Below are 27028 nucleotides of genomic sequence, written 5' to 3'. Positions count from 1 at the left end.
AAGACATGCACCGGTGGCGGAGGCTGGGGACCCCTGGCTTCATCTGTGAGGTCAGATACTGAGATGGACAGGCTGTGGATGATAGAAATGGAGGCAGTAACAAGGGAAAGCTAAAGTGGACAACAGAGCCCAGAGGAGCACAATCTAAAGACTCCCAAGGGGAACACAATGATATGTCATTCCTTTTCTTCTTGCCTACAGGCACAACTCTGTGAATCTCCTTTCCTTTGAAAGTCTGCATTTTTCCTTTCTGGTTACATATGACATCCATCATATTTATATATATATGTGTATATATACATATATATATACATATATATATATACACATATATATATAAAGCTGTGTGCATGGCTCTTCACGTGGAAACTGATGTTTTCACAAATTTTTTTAAAAAAGCATTAATAAAAAAATACTCCTATAATCTAAGAGCATCTCCTCTCTGGTGCAAATATTGCACTTTCAGGAATGTACTCAAAGAATGCTCACTGAGGATCTGCTTGTAGCACTGAGCACTAGAACCCCCTAACCGCTCAGCCCCAAAGGGCTGGTAAAATCCTAGCACATTCACACAGTAGTGTGCTGGTGCGGTCACTTAAAGGATTATTGATGCTGGTACAGATAGCTGCCAGGACAGATGGCTCAGCGGGAAAGGAAATGCAGAGTCTGAGTTACCATCTGTGTTTCAAAAACATAAAACCTATCTGTGCTGTGTGCACGTGATTTCCAGGCAGTTTGCATACAGAGGTTTAAACACTTGTGCGGTTGTAAATACTAAGACCTTACACCATTGCTTCTTCTAATGGCCAAGCTGACTGCCCAGCATTACCCACATAGTACTTGTTTCTCTACTTCCTTTTAGACCAGTGGTTCTCAATCTTCCTAATGCTGTGACCCCTTAATATAGTCGTGAGACTCAACCATAAAATTATTTTCATTGCTATTTCATAACTGTAAATGTGCTACTGTTATGAATTATAATGTAAATATCTGGTTTTGTTATGGTTTTAGGTGACACTGGTAAACAGAGGATCGTGGCCCCCAGGTTGAGAACCACTGCTTTAGGCCGAGAAAGCCAAGACCTAGTAGGTAATACCTAATCATGAAGTATAAACAAACACCTTTGCAGTAATAAACTAATCTTTACTTAGTTTTTAATCTCTGTGTTCCCCTGAAAGAAAAAACAAAGAATTAAATTGTGTTACAAATGTTTTCTTTTTTCCAACCAAAGAGGCTTTCTCTGGAGTTTAAAATGAGGCATTACTGGCCTGGGCCTCCCTCAGCTTAATTTTCGATCTCAGCAGGTTTTGGAGTGGCCGTTTAAAAGGGACAATTTTGAAATCAAATCTTGGTCAGTATACAGAATAATAGGCGCTTGCCATTTTTAAGAAAGTACTTTTATGATACCAATTGTAGAGTTAGACTGAATTACTTAGGACAGCCTGACTGTACTGGCAATGAGAGTCAGGAAGACAGAGGCATCAGCAAGGGACCTTTAAGGGCATAACCGACCGGAGGGTTGCTTACTGGTATCTGGCTTTAAACAGCTCCTCTTTCTAGCCGAAGACTATGATTCAGGCAGATGAAAGACCTCTCTATGAGGAAGAAGAGCGGATGCTGTAGGACCCTTGAAAGAACACGGAGAACCGAGAAAGAAGCCAGCTGAGCAGTTAAAGCTGGTTTTGAAGAAATGCGACCTGTCGTGATTTTGATGTGCAGACCTTCATGGGGGAGGGGTGCTCACTCAAGTCCATTTAGTAATTTCAACTACTTGGAAACTAATATATCAGAGGGATGATTTGCCTTGTAAGTAGGAAGAGGATTATCAGGGCAGATCTATGTCCTGTCTGCAGGCATCTGCCTGGATGAATAGCTGAGTGAAAACACAATTACTGTGAAGAACTAGGGGAAAGGAGACACTAATGTTCTATCTCCGTGACCCACCAAAGAAACAAACTTATCCAGCATTGTGACAAGCCATATAACATTTTAAGAATGAAATCGTAGAATACTTGGGATGCTTGAGTTTATAGTTTGAAGGAGTGCTGGCTCATACTCTGTAGTCTGGGTTGGTCTTGAGCTTCTGTCCTCCTGCCCTAGACCCGAGCACTGGGAATATAGCCGCATCACCCAGCCCAGATGAGCCTTCATTTTCTATTCTGACAAGTATGTCAGAGAGGAACCTCTTTAAAGCCTCATTGTGAAGCTTTAACGAGGGATTGGAGGGAGTGTCTGAGAGGTGACCAGCATTTCCTCTCTTGAACACTGGTCTTCCAACAGTCTGCATAGCCATCTTTATTCATGGCTTTCCTCTGACCTTGTCTGTGTATTTATCTTACCAAGTGAGACTGTGGCCTTCTACTCTTCTATTTCCCCCGGTAAGTTAAATATTAAATATTCTCTCCTTCTGGGCATAACTCAGCACTGAAGATACTCATTTCATGTCACCAATTCTCAGGTCCCTCTTTCTTCCTTCATAGGTAAAGACTTACTATTTAAATATTAGTTTTACTTAAAGGCTAGCTCAAACATTTTCTTTAAAAGCGCTCAAACATTTTCTTTAAAAGCCTGTTTAGTCCGTCATTTTCGGTGATTAGACTGGTAGTGTCTCTGTACTTCGCAAGGTTTTAGAATCCAACCTTCTGAAAATTGACACTTAAACACACAGGCAAGTCACAACGCCCAAGGAGCTTCCTTTTTTTCCCCTTCTTACCACATATATTTACCCATAGAAATCAAAGTAAAGGTAAGAAGATTCACAAGTAAAAATTCAAAGAGAATGTTAATTGATGGTGGGGACTTAATTTCTTTTCTATATTAAAAAAAGTCCAAAAAATGGAGATAAATTTATCTGCCCTTCCAAGACATAAAAATAAAGCCTTATTACATTTTTTGAACTGTAGCATCGGATCAGGAGTTTCTGTTTTCCATGATGTGCTACCCATCTCAAAAACATTTCAGAAGACCGAGGAACGGACCCACCTGCATTGGGCTTTTACTTGTAATTTTGTATCTTACTTAAAACATAAACTAGAAGGCCACAGGCTGGTAACTTTCTCCAGAAATCACAGTTTGGAAGAGCCAGGTAATGGGGAAGTTGGAAAGCTGGCTCAGACCACGGCAGGGTGAAAAACTCTGAGCCACATGGCACAGAAGTGCAGCTCTCTCCTAGGCCTTATGGCTACTAGGAGTTTCTGTGTAGGGCTGGCCTGGGAATTCTAGAAGCTTTCCAAGGAAGACAACTTGACTTTGAATTTCCTACCAAGCATTCTTCTTCAGCCTCCAGGATGGAGTTTGAGGAATTCTAATTTACTTCGCGCTGACAGATGCACCCAACAACTGTCACAGCTAGTGGCTGGGGATACAGGAAGTCAACAGTGTTTACATGCTGCTCCTAGCAAGCACTAGCAGGCCAAGGGTGTGGAGGTTTCAGTCAGCATCAGGCACATCAGTGGCATCTTGTGTCAGGGACAGATGTAGGGCCAGTGCCTGCACCAGACGTGAAGGAAGCCACCTTGAGAGACCTATGAAAAGGCTGCTACATGCCACATCCTATAGTCAATGTCACATCTAAGAGTTGGAATTTTGTGGGTCATTTCTAAGACTGACTGGGAAAAGGCAGCAGAACTGAATCACTGTGTCCATCATGGTGGCGAAAATAGACTCCTGTGAATGAGTTTGTGGGGAGAGGTGTGACTTTAATCATCTCATGATAGGATGTTCTTGAACAAACATGGAGTATAACTGTATCAAGATTGAGAGACGTACAAGAAAGTTGAAGATGGTGTCTTGAACAAAAGATCTCCTCCCCAAGATCGTACTCAGTTACCAAAGCGGACATTCATAATTATGTGTGTGATCCCAGATGCCATTTGTTGTCTTTGTGAAAGCCACATGTCTTAGCGAATCTAATTGGTCAAAGAGGCCAAGGATCAAGGCGCTATGATTATCTCCATTGGGGGGACAGGGTAAAATGAAATGGAAGACTTAAGACAGGTTCAAAGTCACAGAATGGACACACAGCAAAGGTGGAAATCAAATGTAGCCTGGATTGGCCTCCAAACTATTTCCACCACAGTATCACTACTCTTAGCCCAAGTGAGCACTTCTATAAAGAAAAGCCTGAAAACACAAGATATATGGCATGCGTTTTGAGAAACAAGCCAGATTCTAGCAAGGGAAAATATTCTGGGGGACAGGATTGGGTGTGGTGAAAGGTAGGTGTTAATGGTTTGAATTTGTCCTCAGTTTTCTATGATGATATTAATGGAAGGTGGGAATTGCACGCCATAATTAGGATTAAACTGAACTCACGGTGTAGGTGTGTATAAAAGGAGAAATGTGACATTTGTGACTTTCTACAAAGATGAAGAAAGTTCTTGTTCTGGGTCCACACAGGAGATGTCCTCTGCCATCTTATGATGTAACAAGAGATTCCTCACCAGCTGCTGACCCCATGCTCTTCAAAGTTCTAGCCCCAGAACGTAGCCCAATAAATCCCTCTTCTTTATAACCAATTTCAAGCATTTTGCCATTGTAACAGAAAATGGACAAAGGCAGCAGGTCACTAGATGAATGTGACTGCAGTGCTGGGTGGAAGAGGGAGACAGACAAGAAAGGCAAGGTGTGATCAGATTGTGGAGACCCTGAGTTGTCGGATGAGGAGTGGGGTCCTGTCCTTCAAAACCTCCGTCCAATGAGACACCAGGTGGTGGTGGTGCATGCCTTTAATCATAGCACTTAGGGACACAGAGGCAGGCAGATCTCTGAGTTTGGGCCAGCCTGGTCTACAGAGCAAGTTATAAGACAGCAAGGGCTATACAGAGAAACCCGGCTTAAAAAAAAAAAAAAATGTACAATGAGATGTCAAAGGAGCTAGTTTCTGCTAAGGGAATGATAGAATTGCAGATGCAGAAATTGAGACGGCAACAATGAGGCCACAGGGGATATCTTCAAGAGGCTTTAACAGTCCTGTTCAATACCCCCTCCCCCTTTCCAGCCCTCCAGGCAAGAGGCAGGTGCTCTCCTTATGATAAAAAGTAGGTGCAAGTCCTCTGGGGCAGGGAGTCATTTCATCCATCTTACATGCTGGCTTGGACCACTGGCGAGCATCTTTCCAAAGCGATGCTTGAAAGGATTTAAGGCTACATCAGGATTGGGTAACAAGATGTGAGCCACCTGACCATGTCTGTCCTGTATGTGAGGTATAAGGACAATGTTTGTCACTTGTATTCTGGAGGATGGCTGCAATGCTAAGCTTGCTTTTCTGACCAACCGTCGCTTGAAAATCTCACTCGTGTCCCTAGGGTTCTGTGCGCACCCTCCCCATGCTTACAATTCTCCACATTTCATGGACTGTGGTAGGAAATTCCCATGGGTAAAAGGAGTCGAGTTTTGAGGCCTGGAGCACCCTCTAGGGAGGCTTACCTTTTTTGCCCCTTGCTCTTCTTCCACGCCATCTCCTATGACAACATACACCACTTTCCTTCCAAACCTTTGGATTATCCTCTCAAAACAGCTCTCCTTTCCTAGTGGGTAAGAGCACATTATAGAAAGGGTAACAGCCAGGCAACCCATGTTGATGATGCTGGGAATCTTTAAACAGACACTGTTCATGCTTCTGATCCAGCTCTATCCCACCCAGGGAAATGTGTTCTGCCACATGAGTGATATGAGGACATCACAATAGGGTAAAAGTTATGAATTCAGGAACAGTGTGTTAGCTGTCTTTTGAAAATTGATGCCTGCCAGGATAGCTATCAATGGGGCCTAACACAAAATCACAAACTTGGTTTCTATTTTATCTTTTTGTTGTTGTTGTTTTCTAGGTCCTTTGCACAATTTTTAGGCATAAACTTTAACAACACCATGTCTCAAAGCCAAAATGTTAGAAACCCCTGATTTAAATACTTTCTTCCAAAGAAATTGTAAAAATGTGTGTATATGTGTGTGTGAGTGTGTGCATTAGTGTGTGTGTGTGTGTGTGTATGTGTGTGTGTAGTGTGTTGTAGTAATACATTCTTTTCCTCTTTCTACAAGCTGAGACTAAAAGATATGCAATTCTGGCAGCCTGTTTTAACTTAAAAACTTGTTATATCAAGCTGAACATGATACAAGATCAGTGAGAGTAATAATAATAAAAAAACAACCCAAGTTGGATTTGGTTTAGCAAAAGAAATCAAACTCTTGCAGGTTAAGAGAAAGACACACAAAGCCTAATGTCTTTGTTTAAAGATGTGTCATGAATGTCCTCTTAAAATAAACTGCAAGCATCGTGGGTGTGAGCACTCCAGCAAGACTGTGGCTACCTCACCCGGCCACCTCATGCTCAACCAAGCACTTTCCTAGAGCCAAAGCAGGAGACAGGTAACAGAACACCGTTATCTGTCTATTATCTTTCCCACGTCAGGCCTTCCTCTGGGCTTGGTTGGCGGCTCTGCTGTCAGCACATCTCTGCAGCTAATGCTGGCATTGTTTCTTCTCACAGAAGATATTGGTGTTCCAGGTCTCTGCTGCCAGTAAGGTCATTTTAATGGACAATGGGACAGTTTATAGTTCTCAAACGTGAATGGCTGAGCTGGGCCTGCACCTCCTTCAAATGAGGATCAGATATACACATGAACAAATTGCTTGTTTGCTTAAACAAATGTCTGCTTTATATTTTTATTTTGCACTAAAATCTCTCTTTTGCATCTGAAAGAATGTAATACGGGCCAGCGCTGGTCAAAGATGCCTTTCAATGCTTTTAGTTGCCCACTAAACTGTGAAATTTTAAATTGCTTTAAGAAACAAACAGCCCTTTTCCTCTGAATGGGAAAATACTCACATGTTCTGCAAAGCTGTATTATTTTTGACTTGTGTAGAAAGGAGGATTAAATTGATTGCTAAATAAATGTGAACAGTTTTTTCTTTGTTCTTTTTTATTTCTCATAGTGCTAGGGATCAGACCTAGGGCCTTTCACAGGTTAGCTAATTTTTCCTGAGCTAATCCCCCAATTCCCCAAAGGTTATTTAAGGGTGAAGTTTTGGTGGGGAAAAAAAAAAAAGAAAAGAAAAATTCTTGCCCATGTACTGTCACCTATAGGTTTCATTGCAAACTTTGGGTCATAAAGAATATTTTATTTGCATGAAATTTTGAAAAAGAAAAAAAAAAGTTGTCACTTTCTCTGCAGTGACCTCACATTGGATTTCACTTGATGACACAATCAGCGATAGTCACAGGACTTTCCTACAAAATCCCTGCTTTCCTACAAAAATAAAACATTAGATTATTTTAAAAGGAGCTTACTTCTATTAGTTTTATTTTTTTCAAAAAGTGTTAGCTTACAAAGCACGAGTCCATATTAAACTTCAGATAGGCAGATTTCAAAGGTGGCAGGACAATTTGCCTAGGCTCCCACTTGGCCCTGTCATGGTATACCTCATTTTCCTGGTTAATCATGGCAACGCTGACCCAGCTGCCTGTAAAATAACTCTACACCGGCCTTCTCCAATGCACAGGCATTCATTTGTTTTTTGCTTTCAGCACCATTTTTGGGGGTTCTGTCCTGAATGCTACACATTTTAGCCCTTTTGATCCTTTTGATCGCCCCTAGGAAGGTTAAGGTGGGAAATTCACACTACAAACAAATAAGTAATTGTTCAGTGATCATTGAGCAAATGCTTGGAGTGAGACATACAGGGTTCTGACAGCATGGGAATGTGAAGTTAGACTCGAGGGAGCCTAACTTTCACTCTTCTGTCTTCAGATGGGGTTAGCCGCTAGAAACAGGCCTCTTTCCACTCTGAGGATGACCATCCTCTTTCTGTTGTACAGTAGATAAGCAAGGCAGCAACGCATGTTCAGGGCTGATCTCCAGCTTCTTCATCTCATCATCATCTCACAATCACCACTTTCTGGTAAGCATAAGACCCTTGACATGGAATTCTCGGCTCTCTTCATCTCATTAAGGTATCTGCCCAGTAAACCCTCTTTATTTGTCCTTCTCTACCTGGTCCACACTGACCTCTGACCTCCTGGCCTAAAGCAATAGTACACAGCCAGGATGTCTCCTTGGAGTAAGGCATTTGGATCAGAGTAATCTGAGGCCTGGCTCTGAGCCATCTACACAAACAACTTAAGCCTGGGTACTTGCGTTTCCTCATTTGTAAAATGGAAATATGGATATGCAAAATGACTAGTACAGTTCTCCACACCCAGCACATGCCTGCTGGAGGCTCATTTTCATGTTTCTTTGTCTTAATGGACCATAGAGAGTTATTTGCTCCACTTGAGAACAAATCAGTACTTCTCATCCATTTTCTTCTTAGTTTGTATTATTTGTGTGTCTCTGTGGGTGTCTGTCCATTCTTGTTTTTGCTTCTGCATGCTTGTGAGTGTCTGTGCATGCTTGCGAGTGTCAAAGCATCATTGTGCATGCCTGTGCATGCTTTTGAGAGCTTAGTTTATACTCTGAGCACATTTCATATCAAACTTTACGCCCCTCCCAAATATGTGTCCTGCAGGGGAAAGTTTCTTTTTACCATCTTCCCAGAATTGGAAAAAAAAAAAAAAGTTAATTTTTTTATACATACGAAGCTAAAACCAACAAAAACCATTTCCAGTAAAATTGAGGTAACTATCCTGAACTGTTTATTTTCACTTTGGTTGGGTTTGTATTAACTTGCTTCAGCTTAGAAAATGCTTGTTATCTAAAAGAATAAATACAACAGCTCAGCATTTATGTTGTTAAGTCATTAGTACCTTGAATGTCAAGGCCTTACTTTCTCCAGTAAAGGAAAAATTTCTATGTCAGCTCTATGGGTTATAGTTGCTGTTTCCCATTGCTCTTCCCTTTTTCGGCTGCATCCAGAATTCTGAAAACAAGCTTTATTTATTGCCTTTCCATTCACACTGGCATCAAAAAAAAAAAAAAAAAAAAAAAAAAAAAAGGATAAGAGGCGTACCTATTTTAGTTGCACTGTAAATATTTTCTATAGGAAATACAATTCCTAATCCATATAGTAGAACTTTTGCCAGTGCCGGGATGAGCTGGGTCGTTGTTACCAAAATGTTCACACAGTTCGTCCTATGACAACACAGAGAAGAAAGGGAGACTGTTGACAAATAAGTCTTCAAGATAAGCAAGCCTGAGCAATGCCCACTTCCCAGCCCATGCCCACGGGTGCCTCACCGGGAGTGGATGAGAGAGAGGGCCTTTAGGGCCAGGGTCAGCCAGGAGTCTGTGAGTGCCTCAATCTCGGCTCTCAGCTGGAGCCAGGCTTCCCTTTTAGCTGGGCCAAGCAGACCTGAGAAGTAGAAAGCTCATGAGACCCATGTGCTCGCCCACATGCCATGCAGACTCCTAAAGAAGAATCATTCTACAGAGACCGTTACCATCCTTAAGCTGAACAATTTCAGCTATCCATCAGTTACAAATATATGTTTAGTGTGCCTTGCCATTCCCAGCACCCCTCCTTCCAGGGGACCATTTCTAACCATGGGCTCTAGGTAGAGCTGACTCCTCTTCTGGCTCTAGGGTGCCTGAGTGCCTTTGGTCTGGTCAGGGACAGTGAGTCTTGGAATTTTGTTTGACTCCTTGAAATGATGTTTCTTCCTGCCCAGTCTAGGGAATAACTAGGAAGCTAGAAGCTGGGGGACTATGGGACATCAATATTTCAGCGACTTCGCTATCAACCACCCTGAAAACACTCAGGCTAGCACGGCAGAGGGCAGGAAAAATTATAAGTTTTAACCCATCTTGCGTTGTGGACAAGGCTTTCTTGGAAGGTTCACTGAGTGTTGGAGAGATCAAGTTGCTCACCCCAGGTCATCGCAGGCCATACCAGGGCACTAGGTAGCTAGGCCTCTGGCCTGATGTTTGCCACAAAATTGTAGTAGAATGCCATCAGCCAGGCGAAGCCCGTCCTTACTCTATTATACCCAACAGTGTGAGCCTCAGAGTGAGCGGCACTTTGCAGGCTTTATGTAGACCATCTCAGACCAGCCCACTGAGGTACGGATCAGCTACTTGCCTCCCACGTTGTTTTTGTAGGTGTTGTAGATTTCTTTTACTCGTCGGTAGCGGAAGGCAAGCTTCCTCATCCAGTCCACGCCACCTCGGACACCAGTTGCCAGGCATAAATTAGCGCTGGTGGCTGCAGCAGGAAAACCATCTGTTCCAAAGTTATAGGTGCTATTTAGATGCAAGAAAAGCCCAGAGTTAATCGAACAGAAAATTCATCCTAATTAGCGGAGTAATTAAACTCTTAACAGAGTAATGACTGGCCTGTGTACCAAGGCACTCACCTCAGGTCCTGGCCATTGTCGTCTGACGAGACATCGTCTATATGGACTTGGTCACATTCCTAAGATGCAAGTTAAATAGTATGTGTTAATTTTTAAGATGCACCTTAAAAAAACACAAAACAAAACAAAAAACAGGTATTTTAAGAACACCTTTACTGGCATGCTTTTCCATCAGTAGGTGGCAGTCTTGTTAAATTGACATTTTTACGTATTTAGGGCCCTTTTCTGTAAGAAATAAGCAATGTCATCAAGGACTACTGTTGCCTTAGCCTCAGAAAACACATTCTTGTGTTTAGGAAGGAAAGTGATTGAGAACAATTAGCATGTGTGTTCCACAAGGCCTCAGGTACCTAAACACACCATGCTGCTCAGAGCTTGATTCAGAGAGTGCTTGGCATAACTGAAACCAGACATTTTGGTAAACGCAACATGCTAGAAAAATTAAACCTGATGCTAACTGCCAATGAAATTATGACCTCTGATTGCTGCTGAGCCACACACCCACACAGCCCGAGGCAAGAGAGCTGAGGAGCCCAGACAAAAAAAATCTGTTACTGGTTTACCATTTATCTGAGAGATGTGAGTTTCATTCTCTCTCTCTCTCTCTCTCTCTCTCACACACACACACACTCTGTGTGTGGGTATGTGTGCATATGCACCCACATGCCCAGGATTAAAAAAAAAAAAGCATGAAAGACTTCAAAACTAAACAAAAGTAATCAAGCCATATGGTGTGTTTTCCCCAAACATTTTTCTTGTTGTTTGTTTATTTATTTTCTTATTTGTTTGTTTGTTTGTTTATTTATTTATTTCTGCTTTATTAGCATTACAAATTCATGGTAAGCACAAAGTTTATTATGCTATTGTAAGCAGGCGCAGCGTATACCCTGTTCAGAACACCTAGTTGCTCGCAATCATGGCCCACCCAGAGCTCAGCTCCATAGGTGCCTAATTTCTGCACCTGTTTACAAAGTGAACCGAGTGAGCACCCTCTTTCTCCAACCCCAGACCCTGCGGTGACTGTGGGAAGAAGCCGTGCTCCATCAACATGGGTAATAAATGAGGATGTGGTGATTTAGAAATAGAGAAGGAAGATGCACAGAAACAAGTAATCCTGAACACTTGGCTTTTTGTTTTTTTTAATACGTTGGTGACATCCCTGCCGTTTTACCCAGTCTCCCTATAAGCTGCTGGACCTTAGGACACTTATTTCCCTTAGAGTTTTAGTTAAAAACTATTATTAGAAGAAGGTTCTCCAGGCAAAGGCCCGGGCAGGTTTTGGATAAAGTTAACTATGTAAAAATCTAGCCCCTCTCTGCCAGTTAGCAAATTCACCCATGCCACAAAAACAGCACATGTCTAGCATTGTAGTAATGGGCGGGGGGTGATTCTTCATATGGCTGGCTCTTTCTGGACAAATCCTCCTCTTCATGGGTTTGTGAGGAAGGCAGCAGGAGACAGAAGTGGAAAGAAATTCAAACCAGCTGTTCCTTCTCAGAATGAAAAACGTGACCCGCCCCCAACCTCTTCCCAAGGCATCTATTTTGCAGGCAGCCCTCTCCCAGCAAGTAGCAAGTTCCAAGGAGGAGAAGCCTTTGACCTTGTAACCCTCCTGGGCTCTCTGGAGGTCTCTGACCTCCGATAAGAAAAAAGGAAAAGTAGGGCTCAGAGCCCTTATACGCTGCCTGTGAATTTAGCATTTGCAAAATGGGCCATTCTCAGAAAACAGAGCGGGCATCTTGATTCTCGGTATTAACAACTAAGTCCTACTCTAGAAGACAAAATAGTTGTGTGCTAAACAACATAATTCTAGCTCTAAAGGGCTTCTCAATTCTGGGGCCAGAGGTATGGCTCAGTAACATTTTCCTAGCATGTGCGAGGTCCTGGCTGACCCATAGCTACACCCATGTGCGCACACACGCCATTTAAGTTTCAAAATCAGAAAAAGAAATTTCAGGACCTTATCAAGCAATGCAATTTTTATGCTGTTGGTATATTTTTTTTTTTTTCAATTTTATTTTTCAGCATGTGGTGAGTGGAGAAGGGAAGCCGCAGCAGTCTAAAGGAGAGCTTTTCTCTCTCGGTGGAGCGGAGCTGGGAGCTAAAACAAGAAAGGATGTGTGAAAAGGTGGGTGGGCGGGGGATGTTCAAGAACTCCCTAGCCAAGGATGGAAAGGGTTGCTTGGAAGGCAGGCTGTAAGGCTTAAAGGGATTTAGTTTTAAATTTCTACCCTCTGAGAAGTAAGCTGACAGAGTTGAGGGCCCATGGCTAGCTATAGTTTGTTTGGGTGTTGTCTGTTTTCTTTCTCCTGCTAGCCATATTTCAAAGTCATTGTTCCAGGCTGGACCCCCAGGTGAAGACTTGTTCAGTGTCTTAGTGCTACTTAAAAGTTTACAGCAGAGCAGACTTCCTTCAAGGTGACTTGGTTAAAGCAAAGCCATCTCCCAGCAATGACATTCTCCTTATCAGGGGAATTCGGTAGAGTGTTTTTAATGGAAAGAAATTTTTTTTTTTTCACAAATCAAGAGTGCTTTTAAATGGGCGCACTTCTGAGAAGGAAAATGCCTATCATTGTTTAATGAACAACAGGAGACACAGTCGTGCTGTAAGCTCAAATATATAGAGTCCCTGGAAAGGGTCCATTTCCTTTTGAGACTGTGAACTTGCGAGTAAGGAGCCATCTTCTCATTGCTTTGTTTTACCTATCAAACATGTGATTTCCAGGGCTGGTGGTGCGCCTCCGTGGTAGCATTTTCCTAGCATGCGTGAAGTCAAGGCTGACCTCTAGCAACACCACACGCACCCACACACATGCAAAATAAAATACAAAAATATTTCAAAGATTCTTAGAAGCCGAGAGATCATTAAGAGGCTGCAACACCCCTCAGGAGCCATGTGTCGGCTTCTCCATTTTCGGAAGCCACCCTGGCTTTCAGGGCCCCTCTGCAGCTCGTGGAGTGCTTTCAAAGAATCTATTAGCTGTTCATTATTAGTTGGGAGTGCCTACTCTTTAATTTCCAAATTTGCTTTAAAGAACTAGATAACTAGGTTGGGGGTAGGGAGGACCAGGCCTTGTTTTAAGAGCCCCATCACCCCCCAGTTTTAAGCCAAAGGCACCCTGGCTCCAAGAAACAACACAAAATTCCAAGCCACAAGAAGTCTATAAACTTGAGAGACAGAGAAACTGAACCCATTTCCAGGTTCCAAAATAGGTCTTGAAAACCCTGAATTGGGTGCTTATTACAGAGAACAGGGCATACAGAATTCCAAGGGGGAAACGGCTTTTATTCCAAAAGCATACGTGTTGACAATGTTCTTTTGAAATGAACTTTCAGAAAGTATGTGATGGGCTGTGAGGAGCCGAAACCACTGCTGAATGCGACTCACACTTCTGGGAGCCACTGCCAAGTGGGCATATTTTACACATTAATGTGCAGCTTGAGGGCTGGAGGACTCCCACTCGATGGCCTGAGACCTAGAGGCGACTGCAAGGAGCGGGCACACAGAGCTAGTGATTACAAGAACTACACTCAGAGTCTGTACTTCTGCCCACGTGAGCTGCCTAATAGGTTATTAGCAGGGTGGTCACTTCTCGAGCAATCAATGTCTGTGAAGAAGAGCTTCCTTCCACTACTGCTTCTGATGCTGAAGACATAGTTGGGGACATGACAAAGATCCCCACCCTGAGAAGCAGCCTCTGAGTAAGGTAGCCACACAACAAGAAGACAGGGATGCACGCTGCCTGGGAGGTCTGGATGCTAAGGAGAACACCTTCAGCCAGCCAAAGGATGGAAGCAATGCTCGATGAGTTCTGAGGCAAGACCCTTGTAGGCAAAGGGAACAGTCAGTTCAAAAGCTCCTGGGGTAGAAGGAAGAGCCCGGAGAGCCACTGGGGTCCGGGGATCACGGCAAACAGTGAGCTCTGCCAGGGAACCAGTGCACGGCCATTCGCCTTGCTCTCTTTGCCCTTACAGGGCAGGAGGTAAAAAGGTGTGATCTACCTTTGCAAAGACAGGTTGATTCTGCCTGTGGTGACTCCAACCACATCTCTGGGGTCCAAATGAGCCCCCTTCTGCTAAGGCTGCAGAAGTCTGAGGAGCTGGCATTAGTAAGGAATGGCATGGGCCACCGCTGCTTGTCTTTGCTAATTTTGAGGTAGCAGGGAGCTAATGTGTAGCTAAAGGGTGGCGTTTTAGGAAGGGGCCCCTGAACTCTGCCAACAGGACAAGAGAACTTTTGGGGGCTACGACTGGCATGCTAGACCTCTTCTTTCTAATAGCCTTGGGGTGGGCAGGGAAGACAGCAGTTATTGGGCAAACCTTTATTTTCTTTCTCAAAAATAACAGAAACAATTCAGTGAACTGAGCCAGCAGCCCCGACTGGCAAGAGAGAACACTGGTAAAGAGACCCGTTTTCTCTGGATCCCCAAATCTCACACATCAGAATTGACATAAAGTTGGAAATAGACCATATGCATAGGAAAAAAAAAAGTTATTCATGCTACCAGTTCTTAAGCCAGAAAATTTGCATAAGGGAAAGACATTTTTGATAGTGGCAGAATATAGAATTATAACATTCAAAACCACTTACTGCATTTGTACTGCGTGTATGATGTATGTATATGGATGCAGGCATGTGGGTACAAGAGAGCATGTATAGATGTACAGGACAACTTGTTGGAGTCAGTTCTCTCCTTCCATCCTGTGGCCCCAGGGACCAAACTAAAGTCACCCCGCTTGGCGGCAAGCATCTTTACCTGCTGAGACATCTTGCCAGCCCGTAAGTAACATTTTAATTGGACCAGTTACCTATGGAGCTAAATAGCACAAATAGTCTTGAGAGAGGATAAGAATAGCGCAAACCTAGCTTTCGCTAAGAAAAATGTATTAGTCGTTACTAAATTTGAACCTCACAAAAGCATAGGCACTCGCTATCCTGGAGTTGGTCCCTCACTACCCAGAAGTACTAAAGTACCAGGATTGACCTTGCCATACTTGGCTACCAAAGTGTCCCGTGTTGTTATGTTATGCACCTTGCAGCCCCCTCCTGCCTGACAGCGATGGCCGACCACTTCATTAGGAACCAGTGCCTGAGCAGGCTGATCTTTCCTCACCCCCCAACCCCAAATCCAAAATGTCTACAATCTTCAACTGTTTGAGCCAAGATGCCACATGTGAAAAATTCTATACTTCTCAGGCAGTGGGTCCACAGTCAAAAACACCAATAAACTTAAAAGGATACTGTATAACACTGCCTTTGGGCTAAGCATAATAGGTGTACAAAAAAATATTAGAAAGTTTTTTTAACTTGAGTCATATTCATGAATTATATCATTGTGTATGTGCAAATATTTTATACTTTGGGGGAAAAAAAGGAAAAATTCCCAAATGCTTTTGGTTCTGAACATTTTGGATCATGGATGGATGCTTTGCTTCCATTTCTTGTAGAATTCCTGTAGTGGAAGGAAGGCTATTTTCTTCAGGGTGTTTATGGGAGTAAGCTCAAGAACATTTAATGTTCTAATCTAATGTTTAGATGAGAAGCGAAGACTCAGAAGTTATGAGCAACTGGACTCCAAATCACACGGTCTTTCCCGGCTCTCTCGAGTTTATGAGACATAGATACCTGACCACCACTGTCAGTTGCTTGGAGCCTAGGAGACTCCAGCAGGGAAGTGTGTCCTCCACCACCTGCAGCCCCGGGATCTGTGGCTGTGTTTATTTCTTCCAGCGTAGAGCTTGGATGGGCCGCCTCCATCATCCAGTGCAAGTCCCAACCCTCTGTGTCAACACCAGGCCCTTAGATGATTGACATGTCAGAGGGCCATGATCCTGAAGGAGACTCATTCACACGCAGTTACTGGGTCTTTACCAGGTGACAAAGTGCATATAGAGCATGGTTGTATATGGTAAGAGTGTGGTTTTAGCATGTCACATTGACACTGGCACACTGTAAGTGGGAAAAATATGAAAGCCAAGAACACAGGTTAAGCTACCTTCTCAATAGCGGGAGCTGAACTAAGGTAAGTAGCAGTTTCTTTGGGGTGTGAGGATGGGCTCACAAGCTCTTCAGTAACCTGATGAGCTCCTGTCTTGTCTTTCATATAAACTCTAACAATCAGAGAATCCAAATTTCTCCTTCCTCCACCTTCCTTTACTGTGATTCACAGAGGATTAAGAGACATAAAGTAAGCAGCAAGTCCGTAGGCAGTACTGATCCTCAATCTGTAGCTCGCTAACACTCCCAGAGCGAGGCTGTAAAGTGCTCACATGGATGGCGGGGGAAGCAGCCAACACGAGGGCCGCAGAACTCAGCTTGGGTGGGGGCAGTTGGCACAGAGCCACGGGAGTTAGAAACTGATGGTCATCAGCAAACGGGCCTTCGCTTTTAGGACTTTGCTGCACTGTTTTTCTGCCTTTTTGGTCCTTTCTGTCTTATTCTTGGCATGGCATCTCCAGCTGACCTTTTTCTGATCCGTCATCATCTCTGGGTGTCTAGGGGTGGGCCACAGCCTTGTTCTTTTGGATCAAGCCCCGGGAATAACTCAGATTTTGTACAGGGCCTCATATGCAAAATATTAACTTATGGCAGAATTTTTCTGCAAATATTTATTCTGCTTTGATTCTGTAGTGGTTGTTCTTTCCCCCCAAGCTTTTTTTTTTTTTGCTTCTACCATAATTATGTAAAAATATACCACACGATTCAAGCTAGTTTAGAAAAATTAATAAAGAGAATTAAGACAGTTACAATGGGGCTTATCATCAGTGCCAAGCGGAACGACGTCACTGGCAGCCCACTGATGCACTCTACCTCTGAACATGAACCTGGAAACACAAACTTTGGAGAAGCCCTTGAATAAACAGAGGCTCCAAGAAGACGCTGAGGCACTTACAGAAGGAAACACTACGAGAATGCTAGAAACATTCTTCGTCTTCGGAGAAGTCGAGTTACCCTGCCCAATTCTTATGACCCCCCAATTGCATTTGTCAATGTTCCAAATTCGCTATGAGAAAAAAAACAAAACAAAACAAAACAGACAACCCTCTTGCCTTCTAATTGTTTCAATACCTTCCTGCCCTGAGTTAAAACGGAAGATGTCAAGGGATGGCTAGCTGCGGCTCTTGCCCCCTTTAAGTAAACTATTCATTTTACTTTTACGTTTGAGTCTTGTCTGCGTGTAGGTGTGGGCGCCGCAGGTGTGCCTTGCGTCCGCAAAGGTCAGGACAGGGCATCAGATCCTCTGGACTATAATTACAGATGATTGTGAGCTGCCATGTGGGCTCTGGGAACCAAATCCTCTTTGAGAGCAGCGAGTGTTCTTAACTGCTGAGCCATCTTGGCAGCCTCGTGTGTTACTATGTCTTGACACAAGCAATACCTACTAAGACTAGCTAGGAAGGGCCAAGGCTAAGAAAAGAGGCCCTGGCCTCTTTTATCTACCATCAGACAATTACACCCATAGATAGGAACTCCCTATGGAACAATATGGATACTTGCTTGAGACCTTTGCCATCTCCAAGTTGCTAAAAAGAAGTATTCCTTATGTTTCTTAATATGAAAAGACATGTGTAGCATGGTACATTAGAGAGGAACCCACACCAATGGTCATCGAGCTGAATTTTCACAAATTATCAGTAGTACTTAACCTTGAAAACCAACCAAGCCGGCAACCTCACAAAACCAACCCCCTCTGTGGATCTGCTCACATTGTCTTCATATAAAGTCTGAGTCATACAGATGGCCTTTCCAGCTGACTGGTGTTGGGAGTGACGGTATATGGGAGTGACAGGTTTTCAGCGAGTGATTGTTCCATGGTGACTTTTGGCCATAACTTCTAAGTCTAACTTGGATATTTTGGTAACTTCTTTAGAAAAACATGGTAAGAGGAGTATTCCAGACAGCCACTCTCCCAAGAACATCTATGATTCAGAAAGTCTGAGGAAAGAAAGAGGTGGTCCCCCTCCCCCCAAAAAAAGCCCACAGATGGAAAAGGTGAAGGACCCTGCTTCCATTTGGCTCATGACTGGTTGAGATCCCACACTCCAGAACTTAGTTGATTTGCAGGAACCTGCTTCTCATTTGCCTTCTTCTGTCAGCGGAAAGGAGAGTGCCCAGTTGAGACAGTATGTATTTATAGGTGCTAACACAATCCCAGTGGCTTTCTAGATGTCTGCCCCAGCCTATGTACTCCCTTAACTTGGCATCACAGAATAAACCCACGTCCTGGTGACAAGGAGGACATGAGATCCAAAGCTCCTTCACACTGCATTGGCTGGCAGGACCCCACCCAGGGCACACCGGTGATATTCATAGCTTCCTTGCACATTACCTGCCACTAAGGGAGTGGCAGTGAAGGCCAAGGGGCTTTTGAAATTTATTCTCCTGTTTGAGAATTTGTGGACATACAAGTGACAGAGCTGAAACAAATCCGGAAGATAGATCTTTAAATTCCTGTTCTAAACGAGCTGCCCAGTATACACGCCGCTGGTCTCAATGCATATTTTAAGCCAAAATTTTAATATCAACCATCTGTTTTGATAGGCATACGAAGACACAACTGCACAAGCCAATGAGACAACCAATAGACTTCAAATCTCAGAACCCGAAAAGAGCCGTCGCAATATCCGTTATTGCGGAAAGAGACATGGTCTGCTTTTTATGGCTTCTTACTCCTAAATCAGCATTTGACTCTATTTGTGCCAACTGTATCCTTGGGGGCTTAGCTAGGTGAGAGGAGAATGTTGCTCCACTTATGTTTGCTTTAGGAGGAAGACCTGCATTCTAGTATTAGAAACCCAAGATTCGATTGCTAGCCAGTTTGACAAGGGTGAGCTGTTTGCTATGTTGTTCTGAGTCTGTTTATACTAATACCCATAAAATAGGTAACAATGAAGTTATTTACTGAAAATGCCTACAGATGGCATGTTAAGGCAAAAGATAACTTGAAGCTGTTAAGTTGTATGCTGGGTATATGATGCAACTGGGACAGATATTTATGATCATTAAAATATCCAAAAAAAAAAAATCCTGCCAGCACTGCTGAGCTTATTAATAAGTAGAAGAAGAAGAAAAATTAAATCTTAATGTTTTTGTTTTAATCCCTTTAAAACATGTTAATTAAAATAGGATGTCGAGTTAATAACACTTCAGCATGTGGCTTTCCGAGTCACAGAGGGATTACATGAAGACCGTGACTTCTTGGAGGCACAGTCTTAATAAATACATGTAAGTCTCTCGGCTTGAGCTTTCGCCTCACCATGAATACCTCTTTTACCACAGGATTATATTAAATCTATCTGTCTTTATGCACACTCTCAACCTTAGAGTGAAAAGTCCCGCTCAATATAAGCCAGAGAGAATTGAAAATAAACTTTGAAGACAAAGTGGGCTTATTGAAAATATACCCATGCTATGTCTCTAGTGTTAATGGATTAATCCAATTGACAGTCATGATATACATTTGATCTAATGATATCAACACTTAAATATTTGTTTCCTGAAAAGTTTACAAAATTGGGTGCAGGATCCATCGTTAATTATTTTGGGGGGACTTTCACACATGCTAAGTATGTGCTCTGCCCCTGGTTTGCTGGCTTAAGCTGTTTTGTGCACAGCACAAGGTTTTTCATCCTGTTCTGTGTTGCAGCACTGATACTGTATATACAGGCTGATACTGTATATACATATATTGTATATGATGAGCATATACAGCTTCCTTTATCATTCACCTAATATATAAGACCATAGCCTTTTGAAACACAGGGCGACAGACCAGTGTTTGAGTCTCTTTCAAATTACAGTATGTAATTTTATCATTAGTCCTTGCATGTACTTTATATTACATTATATAACTTAAAGTGTGAGGATAAAAGACTAAAGCACCGACCTCTAGCAAAGAACAGCTCTTGTCCACAACACCACGACAAGAGAAGTCAGTGCACATTTAATGAAAATACCACTGGTGAATGCCAACTGGCAGGCCACAGTTCAGAGTGAGCTTTGATTTACTGCGGAACCGATTTCTTCATTTTCAATGGGCTTGCCCATCATGTTTGCACACATAATTTGTCACTGGAAGCAGACAGTGTTCTTTTTAACTCTTGTTTCCTTTCTTTTAGATCTATTAGTCCTGCTGAGAGTATGTACTAGAGAAGAATTTTTCACAGTGACACCGACTCGAGGCTTGCTGTGAATAATCGCTTTCTCATAAGAATCATTCTTTACACCGCAGCCTTGCTGGCAGAGTCTGGAAAAACACCCAGACCAGGGGACCTTTTATCCCTTTCTGTAGTCACTTTCTTTTTAGCCCTGTTGCCACCTGAGGAAAATGAGCCCCATATGAATTTATCTACGAAGTGTTTAACAGCACACTTTAATTTTCAGGGAATAGTTTTGCTTTGTTTGAACATGAAATGGTAAGCGGAAAACTACAATAGGTGATATTTTAAAGAAACTGTTCTTTTTCCTGCAGCAAGTCTGCATGTTTTCTAGTTCTTTGCAGCAAATCCAAGTTGCAGTTTTTCACTATTCATGTCCATAAATTTTAACTAAAAACCGTATGTTAATACAGTTATTCAAGAAATGTGCTCATGTAATTTTCCTCTTTTTTATTGGGTGGGGCTAAAGTTTAAGAGAGTTTCAAAGAGGCCAGTTTGCCAACTTCAGCCAGCTTATCCAGCCAGAGAATCTTATAGTGCGCAGAGATACTCAATTGCATCTAAACGACTGTATGGTTCAGAATAAACAGACTCAGAGAATCCTCAGTCAAACAATTTCTACAGTATTCCTAAACCAGCGTTCTCTGCCATGAAATTATTACTGACTCCACAAAGAAAAATATGCAGAACCGGACATAGGCACTTGAAAGGGGAAAAGGTTCCCTGCGAGTTGCAGGAAGGGACCCGTCATCACCTCTCATCAGTGGGCCCCGGGGACAGGGAGGCCCTCTGAGGGGATTCTCATAAAATACATTCTCTTTCAAGTAGCAGTGGGCTTGCAGACCTACCACCCCAAACCAGCCTGCCTGGGCCTTCTGTTAGAAGACACAGGGTTGAGATGAGGGTAAAGGACTCAAGCTAACGTAGGTGTGGTGAGAACTGTACCCCCCCAGACCCATTCCCACCAGCATGAGGAGCCCCGTGAGCCCCAAATCACTGACAACCTGAAAGGAAAACTGAGGCCAGATTTGGTTTATTCTCATACTTCCACCATCCTTAAAGCGCATTCTCCCAAGACAGAGCCACAGATATATTTGGGCACTTATATTATTAGGGAAAATACTGCATTACATATCAATAAAGCATGACTTTTTTTTTTTACATATTCTATGTGAACCATGCCAGTAGCACTAGATAACACATAAGACACATATTCTGAATTTGTTTATTTTATCCTACTTTCTATTAATAATGACTATTATAACCTAGTTTTATCCCAGCCATGAATCACACAAAAACAATTAACATGCTACCCTTGCTGGTCCAGATGTATAGACGGAGAGGATGGTTGAAGACAAAGGATGCAAGTGATTACCACTAAGGCGTTCTCTCAGGGAAGGTGCTAGGATACTTGCGTAACCCTCTTTTGGCCCCATTCTCTTCTGCAACTTCAGGTCATGTGTGAACTACAATTTTGGTGGCGGGGGGAAGCAATGCAATAAAGGTCTCCTTTGGTCTCACTTAATTGGTGCATCAGAAAAGCTGTGTTAGAAATGAAGACTGAAATAAATGGTGACTATAATGAACACGGCTAGAAAGATGTGTGACATTCATTCATCTCCTGTCTTTTGTAGATATTTCTGACGATAACCACACTTCAGTTTTGCTCATTTAATAACTCAGGTTTGCAACGTCTGCCATTTCAGAATTGCCTTTTTATGCTAACCCTGCCGGGCAGGTCGTTTCCTGTTCTCTTGTCTTTCTAAATACACACAGGCCTTATTCACACCCTCAGCTCAAACCCTACTCTATTATCAACATATATCTTAACCTGTTACATTGTTACTCCTAAAGACGGTGCCACAGAATTAATTTGTTTCTTACTTCAAGCTGTGTAAAACTTTAAAACCTTTGTGATTTTTTTTTTTTTTTTTTTTTGAAAAGCACATCTTGAGAATTTCCAGAAGGCCTTGTCCACTTTAAGAGGGAGGCTTCTGCTTACAAGCTGTTGGCTGGGAAAAATGCTTGCAAGTATGAGCTATTCATTTTCATTCCCTAAAATTTAAATAACTTATCATACAATTAGCAGTAAATATTCCAGTTACTACATTAAAATAATTTGTTTCATGAGATCCTCATGCATGCTAACATGCTGTCTCCAGTGATTAGCTTTCCAAGCTACTTTTACTTCTTGTTTAAAGAAATACTTCATCTCCAAGTCCAGTAAGACTGGACTAACAGAGGCTTGAAACTCTAAAAGGGTAGTGTCTTAGACATATGCTTCCTTTAACACTGTGAAAAGAGCCCCCATTAGAAGGTAATTCTTGGTCAGCTATGCCCAAAGAGGAGAAAGGAGCTGACAAAAGAACACTGATCAAAAGCAACATCTTCTTTCTGGTCCCAGCCCTCCACCTGCTTACAAGAGTGTAGCTGAGAATGAGCAGGGAGGGGAATTGAGTATTTAGAAAGGTCCTGTCGGAGACACGGTTAGAATACTGAGTGGGGCCACATAGAGGCTCCATTGTAGCCACACTGAAATGAGAGAAGACTCCAGGGACGTAGCTTAAACACATTTGTAGGAAGTTGGAGTTACAGGCCTTCTCTTGTGGTATTCAATATTGAAGAAGAAAAAAGGAGAGAGAGAGAGAGAGAGAATATTCCTTTCTCTGTTACTCCAACTCCCTAGCGGGGCAGTGGAGTTCATGCTGGTTTTCCAAAGTGCTGTGTGTCTCTCAGACCAATGGCGATTCCGCACCTGAGAGGAGAGGTCTAAACTAGAAGCTGGATCTAGGTGATGCTAACAGGATAGTCTCACAGAGTTTTGAAACAAAATGGCCTCCCTGTAGCCCACCACTGAAAAGTCATCTTTGTCCCCAAGAATAGTCAGAACTCTCATTGGCAGGAGTACTCCTGCATGTCAGGGGCCCGTGCAGGACCTCCTAACTCCACTCCATCCCTGTTGCCCTCTGGGAAGCTTGTCAGTCTCCAGATGGATGGAAATGGAGTGTCTGAATGGGGTCTCCCTCTCTGGAGCATTCTCTGTATCCTTAGAATGTGCACTCCACCTTCTGTGGCCCACATGGCACAATCGCAAGTGTGGCACAGAAGAACTAGACTCTCACTGACAGATTAGCTACAGTCTCATAGACGAATTGATGGAGTGACCAGTTTGCCTTACCATGTGATTTAACTTCCGAACGAGGAATTTTTCTGAATACATTCAGATTCTATGCGGCCAAACTAACACTGTGAGCAGGTGCCTTCCCTGAGATAGCTATCCTTTTTCCTCCACTGTGCTGTTTCTGCGACACTGGAGGTGCTTCCCGTATGGTGCTCTCTACTGAGCTTTAGATCTCTGTGTCACGTCACTTGCTGCGTCTGTCGGGAACCCCTTGTACATCCATCACTTCCAACTTGAGTGCAGGATCTTCCTTCTGAGGCTAGATCCTTGTTTTGGGCTCAGACAGGCTAGAAATTAGGATTCCTATCTGTTAGGCTGTCTATACCCATAAATGCTATAGCTGACTTCTGAACATCTCTGCCTTGTTTTCTTCTTCCCCCTGGGGTATCCCTGGTGATCTCCCTCTTAAGATTACTGACTCCTCTGACCTTACATTCCACCTCCATAGTCATAGAAAGTTCTGTAATGCTTGCTCTTGGCTCTCACTTTCCAAAGACCTTGTCTAGAACCTTCTCTTTTTCATGCTCTACCTTCTAGAGGTCCCTTTGTGTTCTGTGCCCACTCAAACTTTGTACCCCAAAGCCATGTCATCATGCTGTGCCACTTTCTAGAGAGGTCACTTCTCCAACCTGCTCAGCCTTACTCCTGGACTGGACTCCACGAGCTCACACTCACGCCTTCAGCACTGTCATTACCACATCTGATAGAATCCCTTCACCCTGTCTCCACCCAGCATCTGGCCTCTTTTAAGCCAGACATGACACAGAAGTGCATGTGTCCTGAGATCTCACTCTGGCTCTTGAGATGGTGCCCCTTAAGTGTGGTGGTTAGTGTTGACCGTCAGCTTAACAGGATTGAGAGTCACCTAGGAGACAAACTTCCGAGCAGATCTATGGAAGAGTTTCAGTCTTGGTAACTGAGATGAGAACACCCACCCCTAAATGTGGGTGACACCATCGCATGGACTGACACTCCAGACTGAATACAGAGAAGCAAGATAAGCATTAGCTGTACTCATTTCCATTTGCTTTCTGAAGGCTGATGCAATGGGTCTGGCTACCAGAGGCTCCCGGGCTATACTACTCCTGGAAAGACAGACTGTGAACCGAGTTCCCCTTCCTTCACTTACTCTGTCAGGCATTTTGTTCCAACAATGAGAAGAGCAGCAAGTATACGCTGTTTCTCTGATCCTGCATATTGGATGCATTTTAATTCCTCAGTGCCTAGCTAACATGCAGGATGGTGTAAACACCAGGCAAAGTAGAGTTAGACCTCTTTATCCGTAATGTAGATGTTGCTAAAATAATGGTTTTCTGTATTTCAACAAGAGGAATGTGTGTGTGTGTCTCCAATGGGCTGTCTTCTGGTGATTCCAAAACAGAAACGAGATGGCTTGAGTGATTTTGGTTAGTCGATTTGGAAGATGGAGCAAGGGACAAAGCAAGCATAGTTTTCAAAGTTACATGGGAAGGAACAGCATCCAGAGACTGGGGCTTTTTCCTACATCATTCTGTGGCAGCATCGAGAGGCCTTTCATTCACTGAATATTGTGCTCAAGACGATGAGCCGGGTTCTGGGACACACCTGTACAAGTTTGGTGCAAATTTATTTGAAACAAAAACAAACACAAACCTGGGATCCCACTTCAGCTTTCCATTTACTTAACCAGGTGGTCTTGAGCAAACCCACCTCACCTCAATCATCCACATGTGTAAACCACAGATACTACGAAGGTTGAATTTATAGTTTTGATGGGGAAATCAAAGTTAGTACTACTTGGCTGTCCTGATGGAGAGGGCACTCCCTGAAGTCTGATGCCCGCCTGTCTATCTCATAAGCAGCTCGAGCCAATCAGCCTACCGTGCCTGCTGCCCTGCCACTTCATCCTGCCTAAGTGACTTCATCTACCACAAGACTCTTTTCCCTGCTGTAGCACTGCCAGCAAGTTCTGGAAGCCACCCTTCAACACATGGATTCTGAAGATAACATGTAAAACTTGTCTAGCCAAACAGGAAGAACCCCTTTGCCATGGACACAGGCTTTTCACCACAGTGACAAAATCCAGGTTTAGTAGCTATTTAACTGCCAACAAACAGTACCTCAGCCTCCCTTACGCAACTGCCTGGAGCATGAGGGCTCAGTGATGCGTCTAGGATAAGTGGCACTAGCAGACTAAGCATCTGCAATGGTTTTGGTATATCTGGTACGGTTTCTTTGGAATTCTGCACGGGATCTTTGGGCAACAAGGCATGTCTGGTTCATACACTTCATTTCTACCCCTTTCTTCTATAACTCACATTTCTCTCTCCTCAACAGTGTTCTCCATGAAAAAAAAAAAAAAGACAACAGTAGCACATATGACCCCCTCGGTAGTGTTTCCTGAGTGCAAAGGAGGCTCACACTGTGATTAGACGGTGTTAATTTATTCACCACTCACATGGGCCCTAAGACGAGTATCCCCATCCAGCCTGGCAGGTGGGAAGGATAGGTACAGGATGGCCTCTGGAGTGAATGAATTCAAGCTCTGTGCCTCAAAGCAGCAAGATGAGCTGATGCAATGCTAGGCTTTGAGTAAAGGTGAGCAAAGTCGCAAGTCTGTTCACCTGGGTGTTCAGGGGAATGATTCAGGAGAAGGGAAACCATATAAGGTGTCCAAGGAAAGGGAAGCATTTCATAATTTCATAATTATTGCAGCGTCAAGGGGAGAAGGTGGAGTCTAAGAAAGAAATGGGTGAATGTGTTGAATGTGTGCTGCGTGGATATGTGGAAATATCTACTGAAGTCTATTAATTTGTACCACTGTATTAATAATAAAAAAATGCTGACTACAGGAAATAAAAGTTAAAAAACAGTTGGGTGTGGTGGCACACACCTGTAATCCCAGCACTCGGGGTGGCAGAGGCAGGCAGATCCATGTGAGTTCAAGGCCAGCCTGGTCTACAAAGTGAGTCTAGGACAGTCAAGGCTACACAGAGAAACCCTGTCCATTGTGATTATCATTTTACATCTTTCTACATATTATGTTTCAACAGTAAGGTTTTGTGATATGGACTTTATTTTTGTTTTTTTTATTTTTTAATTTAATTTTTTATAATTATTTTTATTTTTATTAATTACAGTTTATTCACATTGTATCCCCCTGTACCTCCCTCCCTCCTCCCCTCCCAATCCCACCTTCCCTCTTTATCACCTGAGTCCCTCTCCCAGTCCACTGAAAAGGGAGGTCCTCCTCCCCTTCCCTCTGATCCTAGTCTATCAGGTCTCACCAGGAGTGGCTGCATTGTCATCTTCTGTGGCCTGGTAAGGCTGCCCCCCCCTTAGGGGGAGGTGATCAAAGAGCAGGCCAATCAGTTCATGTCAGAGACAGTCCCTGTTCCCATTACTATGGAGGGCACTTGGAT

At 43.2% G+C, this 27028-nt stretch overlaps 1 protein-coding gene across 6 annotated transcripts in view; it reads right to left on the bottom strand.

Moving 5' to 3' along the window:
• Eya1 (EYA transcriptional coactivator and phosphatase 1) overlaps positions 1–27028 on the bottom strand; it is a 139899-nt gene that overhangs the window by 6119 nt on the left and 106752 nt on the right. For all 6 annotated transcript variants that reach the window (XM_055603269.1, XM_055603270.1, XM_055603271.1 and 3 more), the window contains 5 exons: positions 10289–10347; positions 10015–10175; positions 9174–9288; positions 8947–9068; positions 5428–5528 (listed from right to left, as the gene is read on the bottom strand). In XM_055603269.1, the coding sequence (XP_055459244.1) occupies positions 5428–5528; positions 8947–9068; positions 9174–9288; positions 10015–10175; positions 10289–10347 (558 nt within the window). The remainder of the gene's footprint in view (positions 1–5427; positions 5529–8946; positions 9069–9173; positions 9289–10014; positions 10176–10288; positions 10348–27028) is intronic.

This window comes from Psammomys obesus, unplaced genomic scaffold (assembly GCF_907164565.1).
Source record: "Psammomys obesus unplaced genomic scaffold, mPsaObe1.curated_primary_1811, whole genome shotgun sequence".
Taxonomy (NCBI): Eukaryota; Metazoa; Chordata; class Mammalia; order Rodentia; family Muridae; genus Psammomys; species Psammomys obesus.
Note: the sequence above shows the minus strand (reverse complement) of the source record. Positions and strands in the feature narration are given on the sequence as shown.